The sequence below is a fragment of the Colobus angolensis genome, unplaced genomic scaffold, assembly GCF_000951035.1.
Source record: "Colobus angolensis palliatus isolate OR3802 unplaced genomic scaffold, Cang.pa_1.0 Scaffold16, whole genome shotgun sequence".
Taxonomy (NCBI): Eukaryota; Metazoa; Chordata; class Mammalia; order Primates; family Cercopithecidae; genus Colobus; species Colobus angolensis.
In genome coordinates, this window is record NW_012114710.1 from 6055296 (window position 1) to 6072902 (window position 17607).

Sequence of the window (17607 nt, forward strand, 5' to 3'; positions counted from 1 at the left end):
GATAACTTAACAGGCAGGGAAAACGTTTCATCTGTTCAATAAAAGTTTAAAAAAAAAAAAGGATGACATCCCCAAATAAATTCTCAGAAAATCAACTGATCTAGTCCTTCAGCTAGTTCATAAGAACCTGTACCAAGAAGGCACAATATATATTAACAATTGTGTGAAAACATTAATTTGCACAAACTTCCTTCTTACTGCTCCACATTCTTGCACACAAACGTTTATTCTTTATTTTAACATCTATGGATCTTAAAATATTTTTCGCTTACCCTAAATAAACACTCATTATTCTAAAAGGTTCTAAGCTTCCACCTGATTTCTAAGAGCTATAGCTTAAATGGCTATTACTTTATTTCTCTGTACTCTGCGGCATAAGCTATGTCATATATTTATTTGAAATCCCTTAAAACGTAAGAATCTGTGATTGCATTATTTTCAATTATATGTGAAGACAAAGTAAAGGCTGGATAAAATTCTAAAGCAAAATGAGTTTTCTCCACTTCTAAATTCTCGAATTGTTAAAGAATGACAATTCAAGCAAATAAATGTTGATTTAATTCATTCATCTTTTATTCTTTTTTTGGCAAACATCACATAACATAAGCAAAACTATATTGTTCACTATAGTTACACACATTCTTTTTTGCTTTATACAAGTTGTAAACATATTTAAGTGAATAAAATTCTTGGCTAAAGACATATTCCAGAACTCTGACATATACTTTTCTGAGTTAGGACAAAAGAAAGCTTATGTAACTTCCATTAGACCATCATCATATGAAAAAGTAAATTAGCATATGCTGCTTTTAAATTAACATTGGTCATTTTATTTAAATACTTTTTTAGGTTATAGCTAAAATGACATTTATCTGAAGTTTTAGGAAAGAACAGAAGCTGACCATACAAATTGTGTTCATAACCACATTGGCCACTTAAATTAAAAATATAACAAAATTGAAAAATAGACATATAACAAAGGATTCTAAATGTTATAAGGAAAAAAAGAAAAAAATCTGCCAATAAGTTATTTTAGAATACTTTAGATGTAGATAACATTTATAATACTGGGTTTCATATGTTGGTTTATTACTTCCTAATGCTGACATTTTAATTTTAAAGTAACAGATTACTTCAAAATAAACGCAGAGCATTTAGTGTTTTACAATTTCATTCTTCTGTAAATTTCAGACACTAAAAAATTCACATCAAGGATTACAAAACAGGCATCTTCAGAATATAATTTGTTTGGCAAGCACAATGGCTTGTAATCTTTTGAACTGGAAAGCCTTCAGGAAGTACTTACTTGCTATCAATGACCCTGCCAGCTTCCCACATTGTTACCTGCTGGGCATGTGAAAAGACTGACACCCCATTTTTCATATTATAAACCTAATATTTACTTATAAAAATTAGTTGTACTCATGGGGCAAAAATTCAAATGTTATAAGCGATATTAAATCTCTAGTTTTATCTCTAGTTTGGGAAACATATATCAAACTAAAAAACTCTCATTTTCATAATATTTCCTTACATAAATTATGAGAGACGTTTGTATATATATCCTCTTAGAAAGAATACTGTTGTGAGTAACCTGAAATCTGAACTAGAATAACCATTCATATACAAAACTACTGTATACAAGTCTTAGCTTCCAAACAGTAGCTTTCAACTTCATTCATATATGTAACATAAAATTTCTCAAATATTTGAGTTGAAGGAAAGGTGACATTAATAAGGTTAATAAAATAAGTGGCAACGGTTTTCTTCAAATCCTAGAGAATGAAGCAAGAAGGGGAACATCTGGTAAGACAAATTAGAAAAGAGGAAGAATTTCAAGTAAATGTGTCCTTGAACCTTTTACACTGCTACTCCCTAAAATCGCAAAGGTAAAGGCCACAAAATGCTTGTTCCTTCAAGGAAAGCAAAATAGAAAACACAAAAGGAAATATGAAAATGTGTAGTTATGAAAGAATCAAGAGATGATGGTACCAACTCCAGTCCAATGCTTAAAAAATACCAAAGAATAACAAATGCATTAAAAAGACAGTAATCTATTAGGTCTTTTCTAAGTTATACACAAATAAAAAACTAATCTCTAATTCTTTAGAGATTTAAATTTAACAGAGAATACCTATTTACCTTTGAATTTGTCTCACTTCTTTAAACAACTGAATCCTATCTAAATAAATATTTTTAAATTCTTAATTATTAAAGCAACCTTCTTAGTTATGCTTTGATAAGGCTATATATATTAATAATAAAGCTTCACTGCATTAATCTTATCAATACCATGCTTACTGCAATCAAGTTCATTTTATAAGCAATAATTAAATTGACCATCACCATACTACATTATTGCAATGACAAAGATATTGGGTAAACTTCTTCCAGACAAATTACATTGAAATGGTTATTTTGAAAGTTTTTAGGAATGGGGGAAAAGGGAGAATTAAAAACACTGAAAATTTGTTCCAACTCAAAACAGAATGTCCACGATCTTACATAAATGAAAGTATCAGCTAATAGGGTACCATCTTGGTCTCTGAATGATGTTCTCCACAATGAACTTACAAATTTTTAAAATTCCACTAAGACGACACTGGTTAAAGTTTATCTCTGACATATTTCTAAAAACACCTGTTAGTAGCTTTGCCATAAAACTGATTTAAGGTAGTTGTGTTTTTCAGTAGCATATAGAACAACCCAACACTTGGTAGAAATACTCAGTTCGGCACACTGTATTAAAACATAATTGTACAACATTGTATAATTAGCTGCAATTTTCAGTAACTATGTTTACCAACCGTGTAACAGAATTATAATGTTCTCCTAAGCCATATGCATGTCTCATATATCTGAAATTAAAAAAAAAATGAGCAGTTTTGATGAAAGTAATTTTTATATATATATATGCTTATTATATATATATAAACCAATGATTCTGAATGACTCAGTCCACATGGGCATCACTCAATAGACTACGTAGACATATTAACTAAGAGTTCAACACCATTTGAAAAGTGGCAGCAGTCAGCAAGATCTGGTTCAAACACTGGGGGTAAAATGAAAAGGCTGAGATGCTGAGGGTTCAATAAGCTTAAATTGTCACCTAGCCATTGATGACTATCTTAATAGGTTTAGTTGACAAATACTAAAGGCAATAGCAAATCCTGCATGCTGTACTTCAGAAGAGATTTCTAAATCATATAAAATATTTTCAAAAATGAAGAAAAATAAATCTAAGGAATAAACAAGTAACATGAATGTATTTCAACTTTTACACTTGTTGAGAAACTTTTAGCATTACTAATGTCAAACCAGGACAATACACAAACTAGTCCTAAAATTCTGTAACCTTTAGAAATGACTTTATTCTTAACTCACACACAAAAATAAATCGCTAGACATTTAAAAAATTATCTAAGTCATATATTTTAACACATATAATCTAAAATTTTTTATTTTTTTTGTATTGTGAAAAATAAAAGTAAAAATGTCTAGGTACTTACACAAGTATTAGTGGGTTTTTTGAATATTCTTCGCCAACTATAATGGGAGGAGAATCTGCCTGTATTATCTCTATTGGTGTTTGTAAAATGTGAGACAGAGCTCTTAGCTATAGGAAGAAAAAAAGTATGAGCAAGGAAAATAAAAATGTAAATCACATTCAAATAGTAAACTACTGAAGTATGTGTGAATGTGCAACCAGTCACAGCAGGGATATGTTCTGTTCACCCCTGTACACAGAGAGCCTAGTATATAGTGGGAACTTAATAAATACCTGTTGAATAAATATAATACAGATTGAATATCCCTTATCCTAAATGCCTGGAACCAGAATTGTTTTAGATTTTGAATTTTTTCAGATTTAGGAATATTTGCATATACTACAAGAGGTATCTTGAGGATGGGACTCAAAGCTAAACACAAAATTCATTCATGTTTCATACATATCTTACACACATAGGATGAAGGTAATTTTATCGAATATTTTAAATAACTTTGTGCATGAAACTAAGTTTTGAACTGTGACCTGTCACATACAGTGTAGAATTTTCCACTTGTGATGTCAGCCCTCAAAAAATTTGATTTGGGAGCATTTCAGATTTCAAATTTTCAGATTAGGGATGCTCAACTTGTATTTATTAAATCAAAGGCAGAGACTGCTCAAGTCCTGCCTGCACAACAGCTTTGTAAAACATATCAATGCCACAGCTAATGAAGAGCGGCAATGGGTAGACTAATATTATACTAGTCTCTCTACTTTTGAATATGCTTGAAAATGTTCATAACAAAAAGATTTTTAAAATACCATTGCTCAAACACCAGGCCAAATAAATTACAGTGTGAGAAAACGGGCAGGGGGGAAGAACAAAATACTTTTTTTTTTAAGTTTTCAATGATTCTAATCTATAAATACTGTTGACAACCACTGTTCTATAATTTTCAAAGCAAGAGTAGAATGAGATATATATACGAATTATACTCCCCTATCAATGAATTTCTATCTGATTAAAATACACAATTTTAAGTAATTCCATACCACACAATATAAAATTAGAGCCTAAAGCCAGATGAATAATGATGAATAATGAACATTAATGCTAGCATTTTTTAAGACTTATTACGATTACGGGCCAGGCACGGTGGCTCACACCTATAATTCCAGCACTTTGGGAGGCCGAGGCAGGCAGATCCCTTGAGTCCAGGCATTCGAGACCAGCCTGGGCAACATGGTAAAAACCCTGTCTCTACAAAAAAATTAACGAGGCGTGAGGGATCATTTGAGCCTGGGAGGCAGAGGTTGCAGTGAGCCAAGATCACGCCACTGTACTCCAACTGGGGTGACAGAGTGAGATCCTGTTTCAAAAAAAAAAAGACACATGACCAAGCACTCAAGCACTTTAAACACTTTGTGTATTCATTCCTTTAGAGATTTAAATCTGACAGAGAATAACTATTTACCTTTGAATTTGTCTCACTTCTTTAAACAACTGAATCCCATCTAAATAAATATTTTTATGGGATAGGTACTGTTGTTATTTTAAAGACCTAGAATCTAAGGCAAAAAAAGGGTTACGAGACTTGTCAAAGCCACTTGAACTCAGGAGTTCAAGATCAGCCTGGGCAACACAGGGAGACCCCGTTTCTACAAAAAATACAAAAATTAGCCAGGCATGGTGGTGCATGCCTGTAGTCCTAGCAACTCAGGAGAGGGAAGAAGAAAGCTTAAGCCTAGAAGATTGAGACTGCAGTGAACAATGATGGATAGCACCACTGCCCTCCAGCCTGGGTAACAGAGCGAGACTCTGTCTCAAAAAGAAAATAAAAATCATAACGCCCCAATCCATGGGGGGACTATGGGATATGTACTTGCCCCGTTACAAGAACATTCCATTGATGAACACAGTCCTTCCTGAGGTTTTCAAAGAATGTAAGAAATTACTTCAAAAAATATGGAAAGGGCTGTGCCGCATGGCGGTAAATCAAAAACGTTCCTTTGAAGCACATTTTTCTTATACCTAAAATATCATTTTAAAGAAACTAGCATAAAATAGAGGATGGGAACCAAACTCTGGAAATCCTACCATGCCTTCTAACTTCAGAAATCATAGAATGATTTTCTCTTTAATAACTTAAATTTACTCTATTGGGAAAACTGCAACTCTTACTTCAAATGAATTCACAGATGAAAAAAAAAGTGTAAGTATCCTTCAAAAGATGTTTTAAAAGGCTTTTCTTAATTTCTTGACTTAATCTCTAATACTCACACGAATGATCCTTTTAAGAAAGTTCAGGTATTTTTAACTATTCCTAATGTATTAACAAAGCCACTATGAAAACTTTCTGAGTTTCAGAGGCATAGAAATCTAATAGATACAGTTCCCTCTGGTGGAAATGCACATACACAGCACTACTAAGAAAAAGATTTTGGAGCAACTTTCATGTTGCATCTTCAAATGAAGCAGTTCTTAGTGAATTATTTAGAGCCACAGACTATTCATGATGATTAATCATCATTATATATTACTAATTGCACTGCCTAGATTCATCCATCTGGCACTCCAGCTTACAAACTTTTATGCAGGTACTCTCTGCCTTACTTAATGCTCAAAAATGCTCTACTGAGTACACAGAGAGGGTTTATTATGGCCATATAGTAATCAAGAAAATCAAACTTGGGAGGATGGCTGACTCCCTGTGGCCACAAAACAGAGAGGTAGAAGAAAATGCCAGGACTTGAACCTAGGACTTTCTTTCTTATCCCGTCTAATACCCAGGCTGCTTCATCATCATCTGGCCTACTTAACTGTGTTTTTTTTTTTTTAATTTGTTTCAACAAAACAGAGTTAACAGTCAGATTTTTTAAAATTAGAGCTAAAAAGAAATCTTGGTAACTTCCCGTTACGTGACTGAATATACTGTTTTCTTACATATGAATTTAATGCATCAACTACTGCTTTCAAGTAAGTCAGTCACTATCAATTAGGAATTCAAAATACAATTGTAATAAATATGTTGTGGTAGTATTTGGTCTGTAATTTCATATAATTTTTTTTCCATTTCTGATGTAAAAAAGATATTTTTCTAATAATGACTTTGATCAGCTGAGCTACTAGGCTAAATTTTACTTTACTTCAGTAAAATTTTCACTTTCCTAAGTCCAGAAAATCAAATGTATTGCCAATACTAGTATCACAATGAAAAGACTTACACATATGTATCTCCAACACACAGATCTAACACTGAGCTATTTAAAATGAAATAGTGCTTCAGTCCCTCAACATACATACTTTAATTACAGACCTAATCATGTTAACTCCCTATTTCTTTGTCAGTTGAGAATAGCAAATCCATAAAGAAAGGGAATCTTCAAAGAGAATTTGGGATCAGCTGAGAAACATCTAAAACCTACAGAAGGAACAACCCACAATCACTATGAATAACTACAAACTTACCTCAAGTTGACCTCCCCACGCAGCTGTGTTTACAATATCATCACAGTACTTCTGAAACTCTTCTGTAGAGAATAGGTCAGAACAAAGCACTTAAATAATTTTTGTAACTCATGTTACAAAATCCCTTTAATAGTTTCCACAATTCCTGACAAAAATGCCCAAGTTATAAACGTTCTCCTTCTTTATCAGTATCCTCCAGAATCTAATCTAACTACCAGGTCCAAACTTAATTCGCCCCAACTTTCTACCACATTTCCATCCAAGAACAAAGGAGTCCATTTCAGCTTTTCTTCTTCTGTTGGAGGCCCAGATACCCTACCTATATAACAAACCTACCTCACTCTACCCCAAGCAATGACCCCCAGAACTGCCACAATATTCACTATCTTGACATGTGTTTTGAAGCCCAAACCTGCATCCAACAGAATACCATGAAAGACAAAAAAAAAAGTAATTCCTGTATAATCAGGTTTACTGTAAGACTCCGGGAAATATATGAAGAGAATTCGAGTAAAAGTACAGATAAATTGAAATTTCTTCCCCAGAGATAGCATCAAACAGTGCCTCCACTTGTTATTTTGGAAGCACTTACATTATCTGCATAAGTATCAGTTCTAACCAAGGAAAGGGCTTTTCAGATCAGCCCTGAGAAGTAAAAGACCTAATCACTAAATTTACAATGGGTATATTTTGTGCATACACCTTTTTATATGGTATGTTAAAAAGGAAAACAATTATCCTTGACAGAGGGAAAGAAATTACGGACATCTAAAAGAAAAATATGTCTCATGTGTTTGTCTCAGACCCTATTAAATACTCAGTGTTCAGAACAGTGCCTCAATTAATATTGATTGAATAAATAAAGATAATTAATTAAGTCTTTTGTGTTTTTCTCTGACTCAGCATACTAAACTGCCACCTCCTCTATGCCCTACAACTAGCGCAATTGGGGAGTTTCAATGATTTAGTAATCTGGGAGATAAATGACTGAAGAGTCATTTATCACACTGCCTATGCATGTATCAAGATATATGGAAAAATGTGTTTTATGTCCCATAGCAAATTCTGTTTATTTAGAAAACAGCAATGACCTAAAACACAAGAGATAAGTTACTATTTCCAATATGACATCTATGGGAAATTAATTCGCTACAGAATTAGATATGCTTAAGTCACTCTTGAGATCTGTCAACAGATACCTTAAGCCATACAAACTAAAGGAGACATACTTGACTGCCAATGCTTATTCTTATCAACTCTGCATCATTCTCTACCTTTCCTCCATGGAGGAGAGACTCCACTAAAGGAAAGTCAACCTTAACCTTTCTCTCTCCAACCCATTCTAGCCATATGACTTGTTCCCAATGGATACTGCCAAACCCGCCATCTTCTCTCAAGGACTAATAGTCCTCTATTCCATTCTTTACTCCCCCAAAACCTATTCAGATTTTTACTTGCTCTCTTCCTCATCTGCTAGTTGTGTACTTTTTTACTTCCTCATAAATATTTTATCTTAACTGTGGAAAGTATTGTATAGAATAAAGCAGGTTATTAACTCCTTTGTTTTACTTGAACAGTAATCTTCTTAATTACAGCTTATTGTAAATAAAAGTAAAGTTCCCAAATTATAGGATAAAAGGAGAAAATGGTTTTCCTAGTCATTCTCTCCTTATGGTCTTCAGACCCTATATACACTTCCTGAAGCTTACCTTCAATACTTCATTCACTTTGTCAAACATGAACTTACATTTTTTTTCAAAAATGATTAATCTTATTCCTATTTCTATCTTACATAAAATGAGTAACATATTATAATTACAAAATAACTAAGTAATTAAGAAATCTTAATAGAGAAAAACATACCAACATCTACTAAAATTACAGAAAATAATTCTGCCTAAATCTTGTGATGCTTTTTCCTCATAAGGTTCATCTGGGTTCTTCTCATGCTCAGTGCTAGAAAGCATTTTATTTAAAAACAACTACAACAAAGCAACAATAAAATATAGTAAAGAAAAATAAATTACCTGTAGTATACATATCTCCTGTATTTGGGTTTGTTAAAAATGGCAGAAAGTCTTCCACATGGCTTTGCATATACTCAGCGGTCTGACTTCTCAAGGCAACCACAGTCAGAGCACAATCCTTTTCTTTCAGTTGATCCTCAATGGCTCTATACATACAGTGGCCATCAGATGGAATCTGTTTCATTTCTAACTGTCTAGCTGCCAATATTTGAGCAAGTTTCTCACTTTCCATATGTCTGGCTCCTGATAAGTTTTCAATTTCAGCTTCAGCTATCCGTTCTTCTCGCTCCTTTTCCAATGCAGCTTTCTTTTCCTAAGAAAAGGAGAATAGATGAAAGTTAATACATAATAATTAGGACTAATTCTCATTTATTAAGGGAATGGAAATGTAAAGGTCTCAAAACTTTTTGGTATTTTTTCTCCCTTCTGGCACAAGCACTATCACATTGATCATCTCAAGAATTTTCTACAAGGTAAGCTCCTTACTATCTTACTCATTTGTGTGTTTCCACATCTTGCTCTATACTGAACATTAAGAAAGCCCTCTAATTTTTCTTTAAAGTCCACTTAAAAGCTACACGCCAAGTTTCTATAAACTTTACTTACTGATTTCAAAGTATTATCTTAAGACTGAGTTATCCTAGGCCTTAAAGCACATTATTATTATATTAAAACCCAGGCTAATCCAGCCTTCTTATCACTCCACCAGTAATGTGTTAATATGACACAGCCTTTAGAAGGGTACAGGCAGACACTCTTTTTATCTAGCTTTTTAAAATGTCTGTATACACATACATTTAATTAACAAATATTTTGTAAAAAAAAAAATTAAAACATAAGAGATAGACTAAAGCTCCCCTAACACCACTGTCATCCCAGTGCTTGCTCTAGAGGTTTGGTATGTATCCTTCTAGATTGCTTTTCTTTTTTTTTTTTTTTTTTTGAGACAGAGTCTCACTCTGTCACCCAGGCTGGAGTGCAGTGGCCAGATCTCAGCTCACTGCAAGCTCCGCCTCCCGGGTTCACGCCATTCTCCTGCCTCAGCCTCCCGAGTAGCTGGGACTACAGGCGCCCACCACCTTGCCCGGCTAGTTTTTTTGTATTTTTTAGTAGAGACGGGGTTCCACAGTGTTAGCCAGGATGGTCTCGATCTCCTGACCTCGTGATCCGCCCATCTCGGCCTCCCAAAGTGCTGGGATTACAGGCTTGAGCCACCGTGCCCGGCCTCTAGATTGCTTTTCTATTCATTTTAATAAATATAGTATACTCTCGAAATAATGTATAAATTCTTAATAAAAATGGTATCATATGTTAAATTCTACAATTTGCTTTCCTTATGCAAAATGTCTGATAAGCTCCTCTCATGGAAATATATGCAAGAATGGAGTGGGGTGAGGGCAATGAGAGATTTGTGACACAAAGAATAGACAGGATGTGTGGAGGGAAGGTTGGGGAAGAAGAAAGGAAAAAAAATTCCTAACAGATGGACTAGTAATGATCAAAAGCCAGAAAGCACTATATGTTTCATAGCTAAAAACAGTTCAGAGAGCTACAGTGCCAGAGAAAAGTGTCAAGAGATGAAATTGGAGGCAAAAAGGATAGGCATATAGTTAATATACAGTAGGTCTATACTTAACATAGTACTAAAAAGAAACTGCAATATACACAAAATATTTCTAGTGCTTTTTCTCTGGATGACAGGATCCCAAAATAAGTTTCATTTTGGGGTGGGTGTATATGTGTGTATGTCTATATGTATGTTTTTCTGCATCTTTCTAATTATGTACCATATATATTGTTTGCACACTCGAGGGGAAACTGCTTTATAATTTAAAAATAAAAACTAAGTTATATAAATTGATATTAGTAATAAGTTACAGTGAAGGATTTGGTAAGCCAAGAATAGGAAAAGGTAAAGAATTCCATACTGCTAGCTCTAATTCCTCCTTGGAACAAAAGTGAATGGGAAGGCAAGTTTCAATTAAACTTATTGTCATGTACCTGTAGTACTTGCCTGTTATCTGCCATGCTAGATGAACCTAAAGTGATTTCTAAGTTACCTGAATGAAAAGCAGTAATATCTCCCTACTAAAACATAGCCTATTTAAGGTTTATATAAGTAATAGGAACAAATTTATTTCACTTATTTTTATTTATTAGAACTGTGGATCACAGAGGCATAAAATCTTAAAACACAAGATGGCACTATTACTTTATAAAAAACTAAAAAAGTTTCAGAGGGGAGAGGAAGAGTAAGCACCTTAGATATCATCTAATCCAAAACCCCTCATTTTCCTCTTCTGAGGAAACAGCACGCAGAAAGATTTCCAAAGGCCATACAGCTGGTAAGAGCAGAGCAGGGACCAAGGACAACACAGAGAGCTCCTTCTATCCAGGCACCTGAATCAGAATAAAAGTTGGAGCAGATGGGAGCTGGAGTTAATGATGTCATGTACTATTTACTTGAAAAGTGGCACTTTATCCTATCTGCAAAACTGTTTAAGCAACTAAAATACTAATTCTAATCATTTCATTTTTTCCCTTTATGCTTTGCTTCATTAGAACAAAGCAACTGAGTTTCCTTTTCAGGGCACTAGGTAAGAAATCCACCGAATTCTTTTTCCAGCAGTATAGTTTCCCAAGAGCACAAGGCACTTTGGTTTCTACAGCTATAGTACTGGAGATAGAATGGCACTAGTAAGTTCTAATAAAAACATATAAAAGATGAAAATAGCATGTAAATCATAAATATATTGTCAATAAAACTAGACTCATGTTGATATAGTAATATAGCAAAGAAGACTCAAAGGGAATATTAAGAGCTGGACACCAGTCCTGGGTTTGTATCAAACTTTTAGTGTACCACTGAGAGAATCTGGGTCTCTACTCTCTCATTGGAAAATACAGAAATTGAATTCAATCTCATTCCAGCCCTCAAATTCCATATTTTTGGAACCCAGTCCTTCTAAGTTCTGTTTTAGACTCTTTCTATCATATCAAAAAGCTTCTAAGTTCTTTGAATTAAATAAAATACTATGTTCTTCTAGACTAAAAATAAAGAGATATGCTCTACAATATTCCACGATATTCTTAAAATAAATCTTTATAAAGTTTTATCGTGTTTTTCTCCCAGAGTTGTATCTTTCCCAAAGATAAACATCATTAATTAAATGATTTTTCATTCCTTGGTGCTTCTGGCAAAAAAGGAGGTTCCAAATAATCAAACACCCAATTGCGCATCCTGACTTCAGGTTCCATTTTCTTAAGCATTATAAACATTTAATGTTTTCTGTTCTAAAATCCCGTTAATATAACACTGTAAAAACATTACTTGGGCACTTTTTTCTGCCAAGTGTTAAAGCAGCTGACTATAAAAGATACTAAATGGTTTGAGAGTATAACTGACAAAGGTATTAATTCCAGTTGTGCAGTATCTTAGGGAAAAGTAACAAAATTTTTGAGAAAAGTAAGGGAGTTTTCATTTTGTTCGTTTTGTTGTCAGAGGTCCACCTGGGGAGGAACAAGTTTTGATAAAGACAGGTCTTGTGCCCTTAGGTTTTCCAGAATTAAATAGGCTATTTTAAGATGTTTCAATTACTAAGTAGATGTAATTCCAATATTTTGTTATGCTACTGGCATGCAAAAATTCTGCCTTTCCTTTTTGATCTATAGAAGCTAGACGACAACTGTGAGATCATCACAAAAGAATGCATATCATAAGCAGACAATCTCCAAGATTCCATGAGATCTAAATTTTATGGATCTACAAAATTCACAATTATATTTACTCAAGAATAAAATTCTATACAAGAATGAGAAATGTTTGACTCTGTGCATTTCATCAACTTTCAAACAAAAAAAGACATTGCTTTTAGGTTTAATTTTTTAAAAGGCATACTACGCACTACTTAATATAGAAAAAGACATTGCTTTTAGGTTTTATTTTTAAGAGGCATACTATGCACTACTTAATACAGAAACGATACTATCATTTGTTGACCCATTAGTTCTCCAGGCCTGTGTTAAAGGCTTTGGAAATAGTACAGTATTTAACATTCACAATGAATTAGCTTATGAAGTAGCTATAATTTGCCCGTTTTATAGATGTGAAACTGAAGCTTAAAGAACCATACCCGAAGTATAATAGTAAATGAAATTAAAACCTCATCTGTTTGACACTAAACTCCATGCTCTACTAAATTACATACTATGTCATAAGATGCAAAACGAGTTTAAAAATATGCATTTAAACCATAGAAAACATCAAGTGTTAATAAAATAATACTCGTAACTAAAAAGACTGAATTTAATCATTTTTCTTTTTCAAATTCAAAGGAACTTACCTATCTAATCTCATTTCTATAATGCTGATATGAACTAGCTACTTCCAATAAATCAGTTTCCTTATAGCTCTTCAATAATGCAATATATCATCCCCACATTTGTTTTTGTGCATGCTGTTTCTCCTATTTGGAATACCTTATCTAAATAATATTTCTTTCAAATTCCAACCCATTATTAGCATAATGAACTTTCCCTTCTCTAAATTTTCATAATTAACCATTATATAGATACTTATATAATTATCTAAGAAGTTTGTAACCATTATATAGATACCTACATAATTATCTAAGAACATGTATCTACACGTTAACTTCTAGGTTCAAATCCTTATTTCTCACCCAATGGTATAGTTCTTAGCCAGGGTTGTGCATCACAATCCCCTGGGCCCACATTCTGAACTTTTAAGTCTGGGATAATATATTTGTAAAAAAAACTACTTTGCACTCCCACTCCCAGCTTCACTCTCTTATGAGAGCTGCAACCTGAATATGTTATTTTATATTCTCTCACTCCCAGCTTCACTCTCCTATGAGAGCTGCAACCTGAATATGTTATTTTATATTCTCGTAGGACCATTTTCTTCTCCATAAAATGGGGATAAGAAATCCTACTTCACAGGATTATTGTCAGGACTAAATGAGATGTCATATAAGCAGCTTAGCATAGTATGTAACACACAGCAGGTACTTAATAAATGTTAGTTCAAGTCCCTTGACAAGGAACTGCATCATTTTTTTTTCATTCTCTTCCTATAACAAGACCTAAGATAGTATTGAACACACAGCACTAACTTATATACTTGGTGACATGACTTTCATACCCGTCTCTTTTGTGCTTTTGATATCCGAGGTGGCTGATTCTCAAGCACCAAGTTTGAAATGTTAACAGCAACAGAATCTATCTGAAGGAAACAAAAAGCATTAACAAGTCAATGTAAAATACTTTTTAAATAATTATTGAAAATCATACATATATCTAATCCCACACTTCAAATTTGAATAACAGCAATAGACATTGTACTAGATAATATGGTTTTGTCTCCCGTCTCTATTTTTATGGAAGAATTTGACAAGTTCTCAAGAAGTTTCCTTCAAAGATCATGCTCATCCCTGCATGCTTTCCTTCTTTCTTAGAATGCTTACTCCATTAATCTAAATGCAGTAGTGTACTTCCTGTAAGCGCCAATTCATTTGGCACTCCACTCTTCTTTTCTCTGACTACTGACAGTATGTATAAGATACAGGTCATGTGTTGGCTCAGTTCATTATCACCTGCATAACCTCAACTGGCAAGAGAAGCCTTCTTCCATCTTAATTAGCCAAAATCTGATGAGTACTAATCCTTGACTCTAGTAGGAAGTTGAGCTTTTCCTACCCTACCCTTTTCCATCTACAAACTGATAACTGCAGGCAGAAAATATATTTAATTTACAATATCATTTGATATTATAATCAATCCTAAATGGCTAATGTGTGCTTGCTAGAGTTAAAAAAAAAAAAAAAAGACTAGACTTTTAACCATAAGGATGAGTAGCTAGTATTACTGCAACCATAAGTTAAGCCAGTTTTTGGTATAACACATGCATAGAACAACTCAAGGCCTTTAATACACAGAGACAGAAGTCTCCAAAAGCTATGTCCCAAATGATCAAAATATCAAAATCAGATAGAGACTTCAAAGAGTGGCTATCAACTATAGTGAAATTAGAATTCTTCAGAGGAATCTGCTAAAATTTACAAACAACTATATTGACAATAGGCAAGATAAAAGAGATGCATCTGAAAAATAAAAAAGCAATGGTATTAGTTTTGGTAGTATTCAGAAAAGAAAACCAATTTAAATTAATGAAAAAGATAAATAGTTCAAAGTAGAATGGGAGTTTGTGTTTTAACAGTAGGACCCCATGTAGCTTATGAATCAAACACTTTTGTCCTTGGAAACCTGGGAAAAAAACCTCAAAATTGAAAGGTCTGAGGGAGCAAACAGAACTATCTCACTAACAGAAAAGATGGGGAGACAATTAGGACCACCACAATTGTCACATCGCAATTTAACACCTGGAGTATCATGCCTTGTTACCTGGAGATGAAGTATATTAAAGGCAAGGAAAGTTGGGAAATAATGACTAACAAAGTTAAAGAAATTTAGACTATATTTAATGTAAGGACCATTGTAAACAGCACAGACAAGCTGCACTTGTCAACAGCAAACCAAAAATCAACCAAAATTTAAGTACGGCAGGTAAGATTTTGCATAGACATAAGAACTTTCTATCAAAGATGGAGGCTGTGGAGTCTATATGACCTTTCACATCCAAAACCCATACAATAAATACCACACTACACAAAGCCATAACAGAATTCAGTATTCACTTCCTGGAGTAAGATAGTTCTCATTTGGAATTCTGGCTTTGGCAATTAATGGCTGTTATGACTTCTGGACAAAGTTCTTAATCTCTCTAACCCTGTTTCCCACTTGAAAAATGGGATTATGTACACTTACTTCATAGGTAATAACTCACAGTGTGTTACTGAGGTTAAATTAGATAATATATATAAAACAAAGTGTTTTTGTTTATATATTAGCTCCAACGATAAAATAAATATTAGCTAAAATTATGAAAGTTAGGATGCTCCAACTTACAAGAAACATCAGTAAAATTTCATTCATTACAACTTGTTCATAAAGCAGTTTTATAATTTAAAAATGATTTCACATTCACTTTCTTGATTCTTACAAAAACCTGTGCTTAGACAGCAGAAATATTTGTATCGTATTATGTATGTGGGAAAATTTGAGCTCAGAAAGATTAAGTAACCTTGCTCAGGTTACAATCCCATTCAGTCACAATTCTGGGATCAGAAGCCTGGTCTTCCAACTTTCATTTAGTGAAGCTTCACCTTTTGGGCAAGTAAATAGGTAAAGAAGTGTAGGTAAAGAAGTATAGCACTTTCTTTGCTGATCTCCCTTGTAAAAACACACTGTCCTGTGAACTTGGTCACAAAAACATTAATGAGAAGTGATGCATGAGCATAACTAAGTGATTTCATTTCCCTACCCATTTTATGATTTTAGATAATAAGCAATTTAAGAGAAGTGGAAAGTGGACAGCTGTTTTCAAATGGTGTAGGCAACGACAAACGTTTATTTCACATACCTTATTCTCCTTAGTAGTCAGCTTCAATTGCTCCAGTTCTTCTCTATGTTTCTGTTCCATTTCCTTTTCCAACTTGGCCACATCTTCGGTGAGTTGCTTCCTCCTCTTCTTGTCATTCTTGGGAACAGCATTCTTCATGCCCTGAATTTTGGCTGAAAAGCCATTAAAATCATTAAGTCAGACACGCAGGAGTAAAAGAAGATGAGAAACAGGAACCAATAAGGGGATAGTAAGGGGAGAAAGGTACAGAAAACGTAATTATAGAAGAAAGAGTCATCACATAACAGACAGCTACAGAGACAGAAGGGCCCAGATGAAGCTGAGACCAAAAAAAACCCAAAAAACTTCATTAACAAAATCTTGAATATGTTTCGGTTGTTTGGTGAGATAGGAGAAGGAAAAAAACCTGACTGTAGCAAGTTTTAAATCTTTCTGCTATCCTTCCTGAACCTCCTAAACTGAGGTGAGTCCATTCAAAATACACCCATTAGGGACAAGTATCGGTAACTGGGGCAGGTATAGAAAAGGGAGGCATAGTGGGTTTGGGAGGGGACCAGTCTGGGTCCAAGACCGCGGCTTCGAGGTATTTTCAGACACCAGCACCCATGCGGCGGCGCGGGGTAGGGGGCACGCGGCAGGCCTCAGAAGGGGAAGCCTCTGAAGGTTTGGGAATTAAAGGGCCTCCGGAGCAGGGAAGGCGGGAGAGAAGAGGCCACTTGCTACTAGGGGAAGTCTAGAGTGATCCAGGTAAGTCACGCCTTAAGATGTCCCAGAACCGACCCGCCACGCGCCCTTCCTCCAGTCGCGGCGGCTTCCAGATTCCCGCTTCCTTCCGCCTCACCTTGCAACTCCTTCTTCTCTTTGCGATGCCTTCTCACCAGCTGCTCTTCCTCATCAAGCTCTTCGGTCAAGACCGCCTCCATGAAGACCAGGTAGCCCAGCACAAGCGCTGGAAGAAACCTGTACCACCGGCTGGTAGGCACCTTCCACCCCTCAACCCTCACCCGGGGCTCCATTGGCTAACGGCTGGGACCCAGCCCCGCCTTCAAGGCGGCACCGGATCTAAACCAAGCCACTGCAAAGAGGGGAAGCTTGAACGGGGTGCTACGCGTGCGCA

The 17607-nt window shown here is 34.6% G+C and overlaps 1 protein-coding gene across 2 annotated transcripts; it reads right to left on the minus strand.

The window, feature by feature from the left end:
- Positions 1-549: 549 nt before the first annotated feature.
- Positions 550-17606, minus strand: OTUD6B (OTU domain containing 6B). Of its 2 annotated transcripts, XM_011937063.1 has the most exons (8): positions 17332-17606; positions 16491-16642; positions 14154-14234; positions 11250-11389; positions 8990-9302; positions 6963-7024; positions 3513-3619; positions 550-2858 (listed from the first exon to the last, which is right to left on the minus strand). In XM_011937063.1, the coding sequence occupies exons 4-8, from the start codon at positions 11259-11261 to the stop codon at positions 2774-2776; spliced, it is 579 nt and encodes a 192-aa protein (XP_011792453.1). In that variant the 5' UTR covers positions 11262-11389; positions 14154-14234; positions 16491-16642; positions 17332-17606; the 3' UTR covers positions 550-2773. The 2 variants fall into 2 exon arrangements, with proteins under 2 accessions (XP_011792453.1, XP_011792452.1); XM_011937062.1 differs by lacking the exon at positions 11250-11389 and having other exon boundaries at positions 552-2858.
- Between the last annotated feature and the right edge of the window lies 1 nt (position 17607).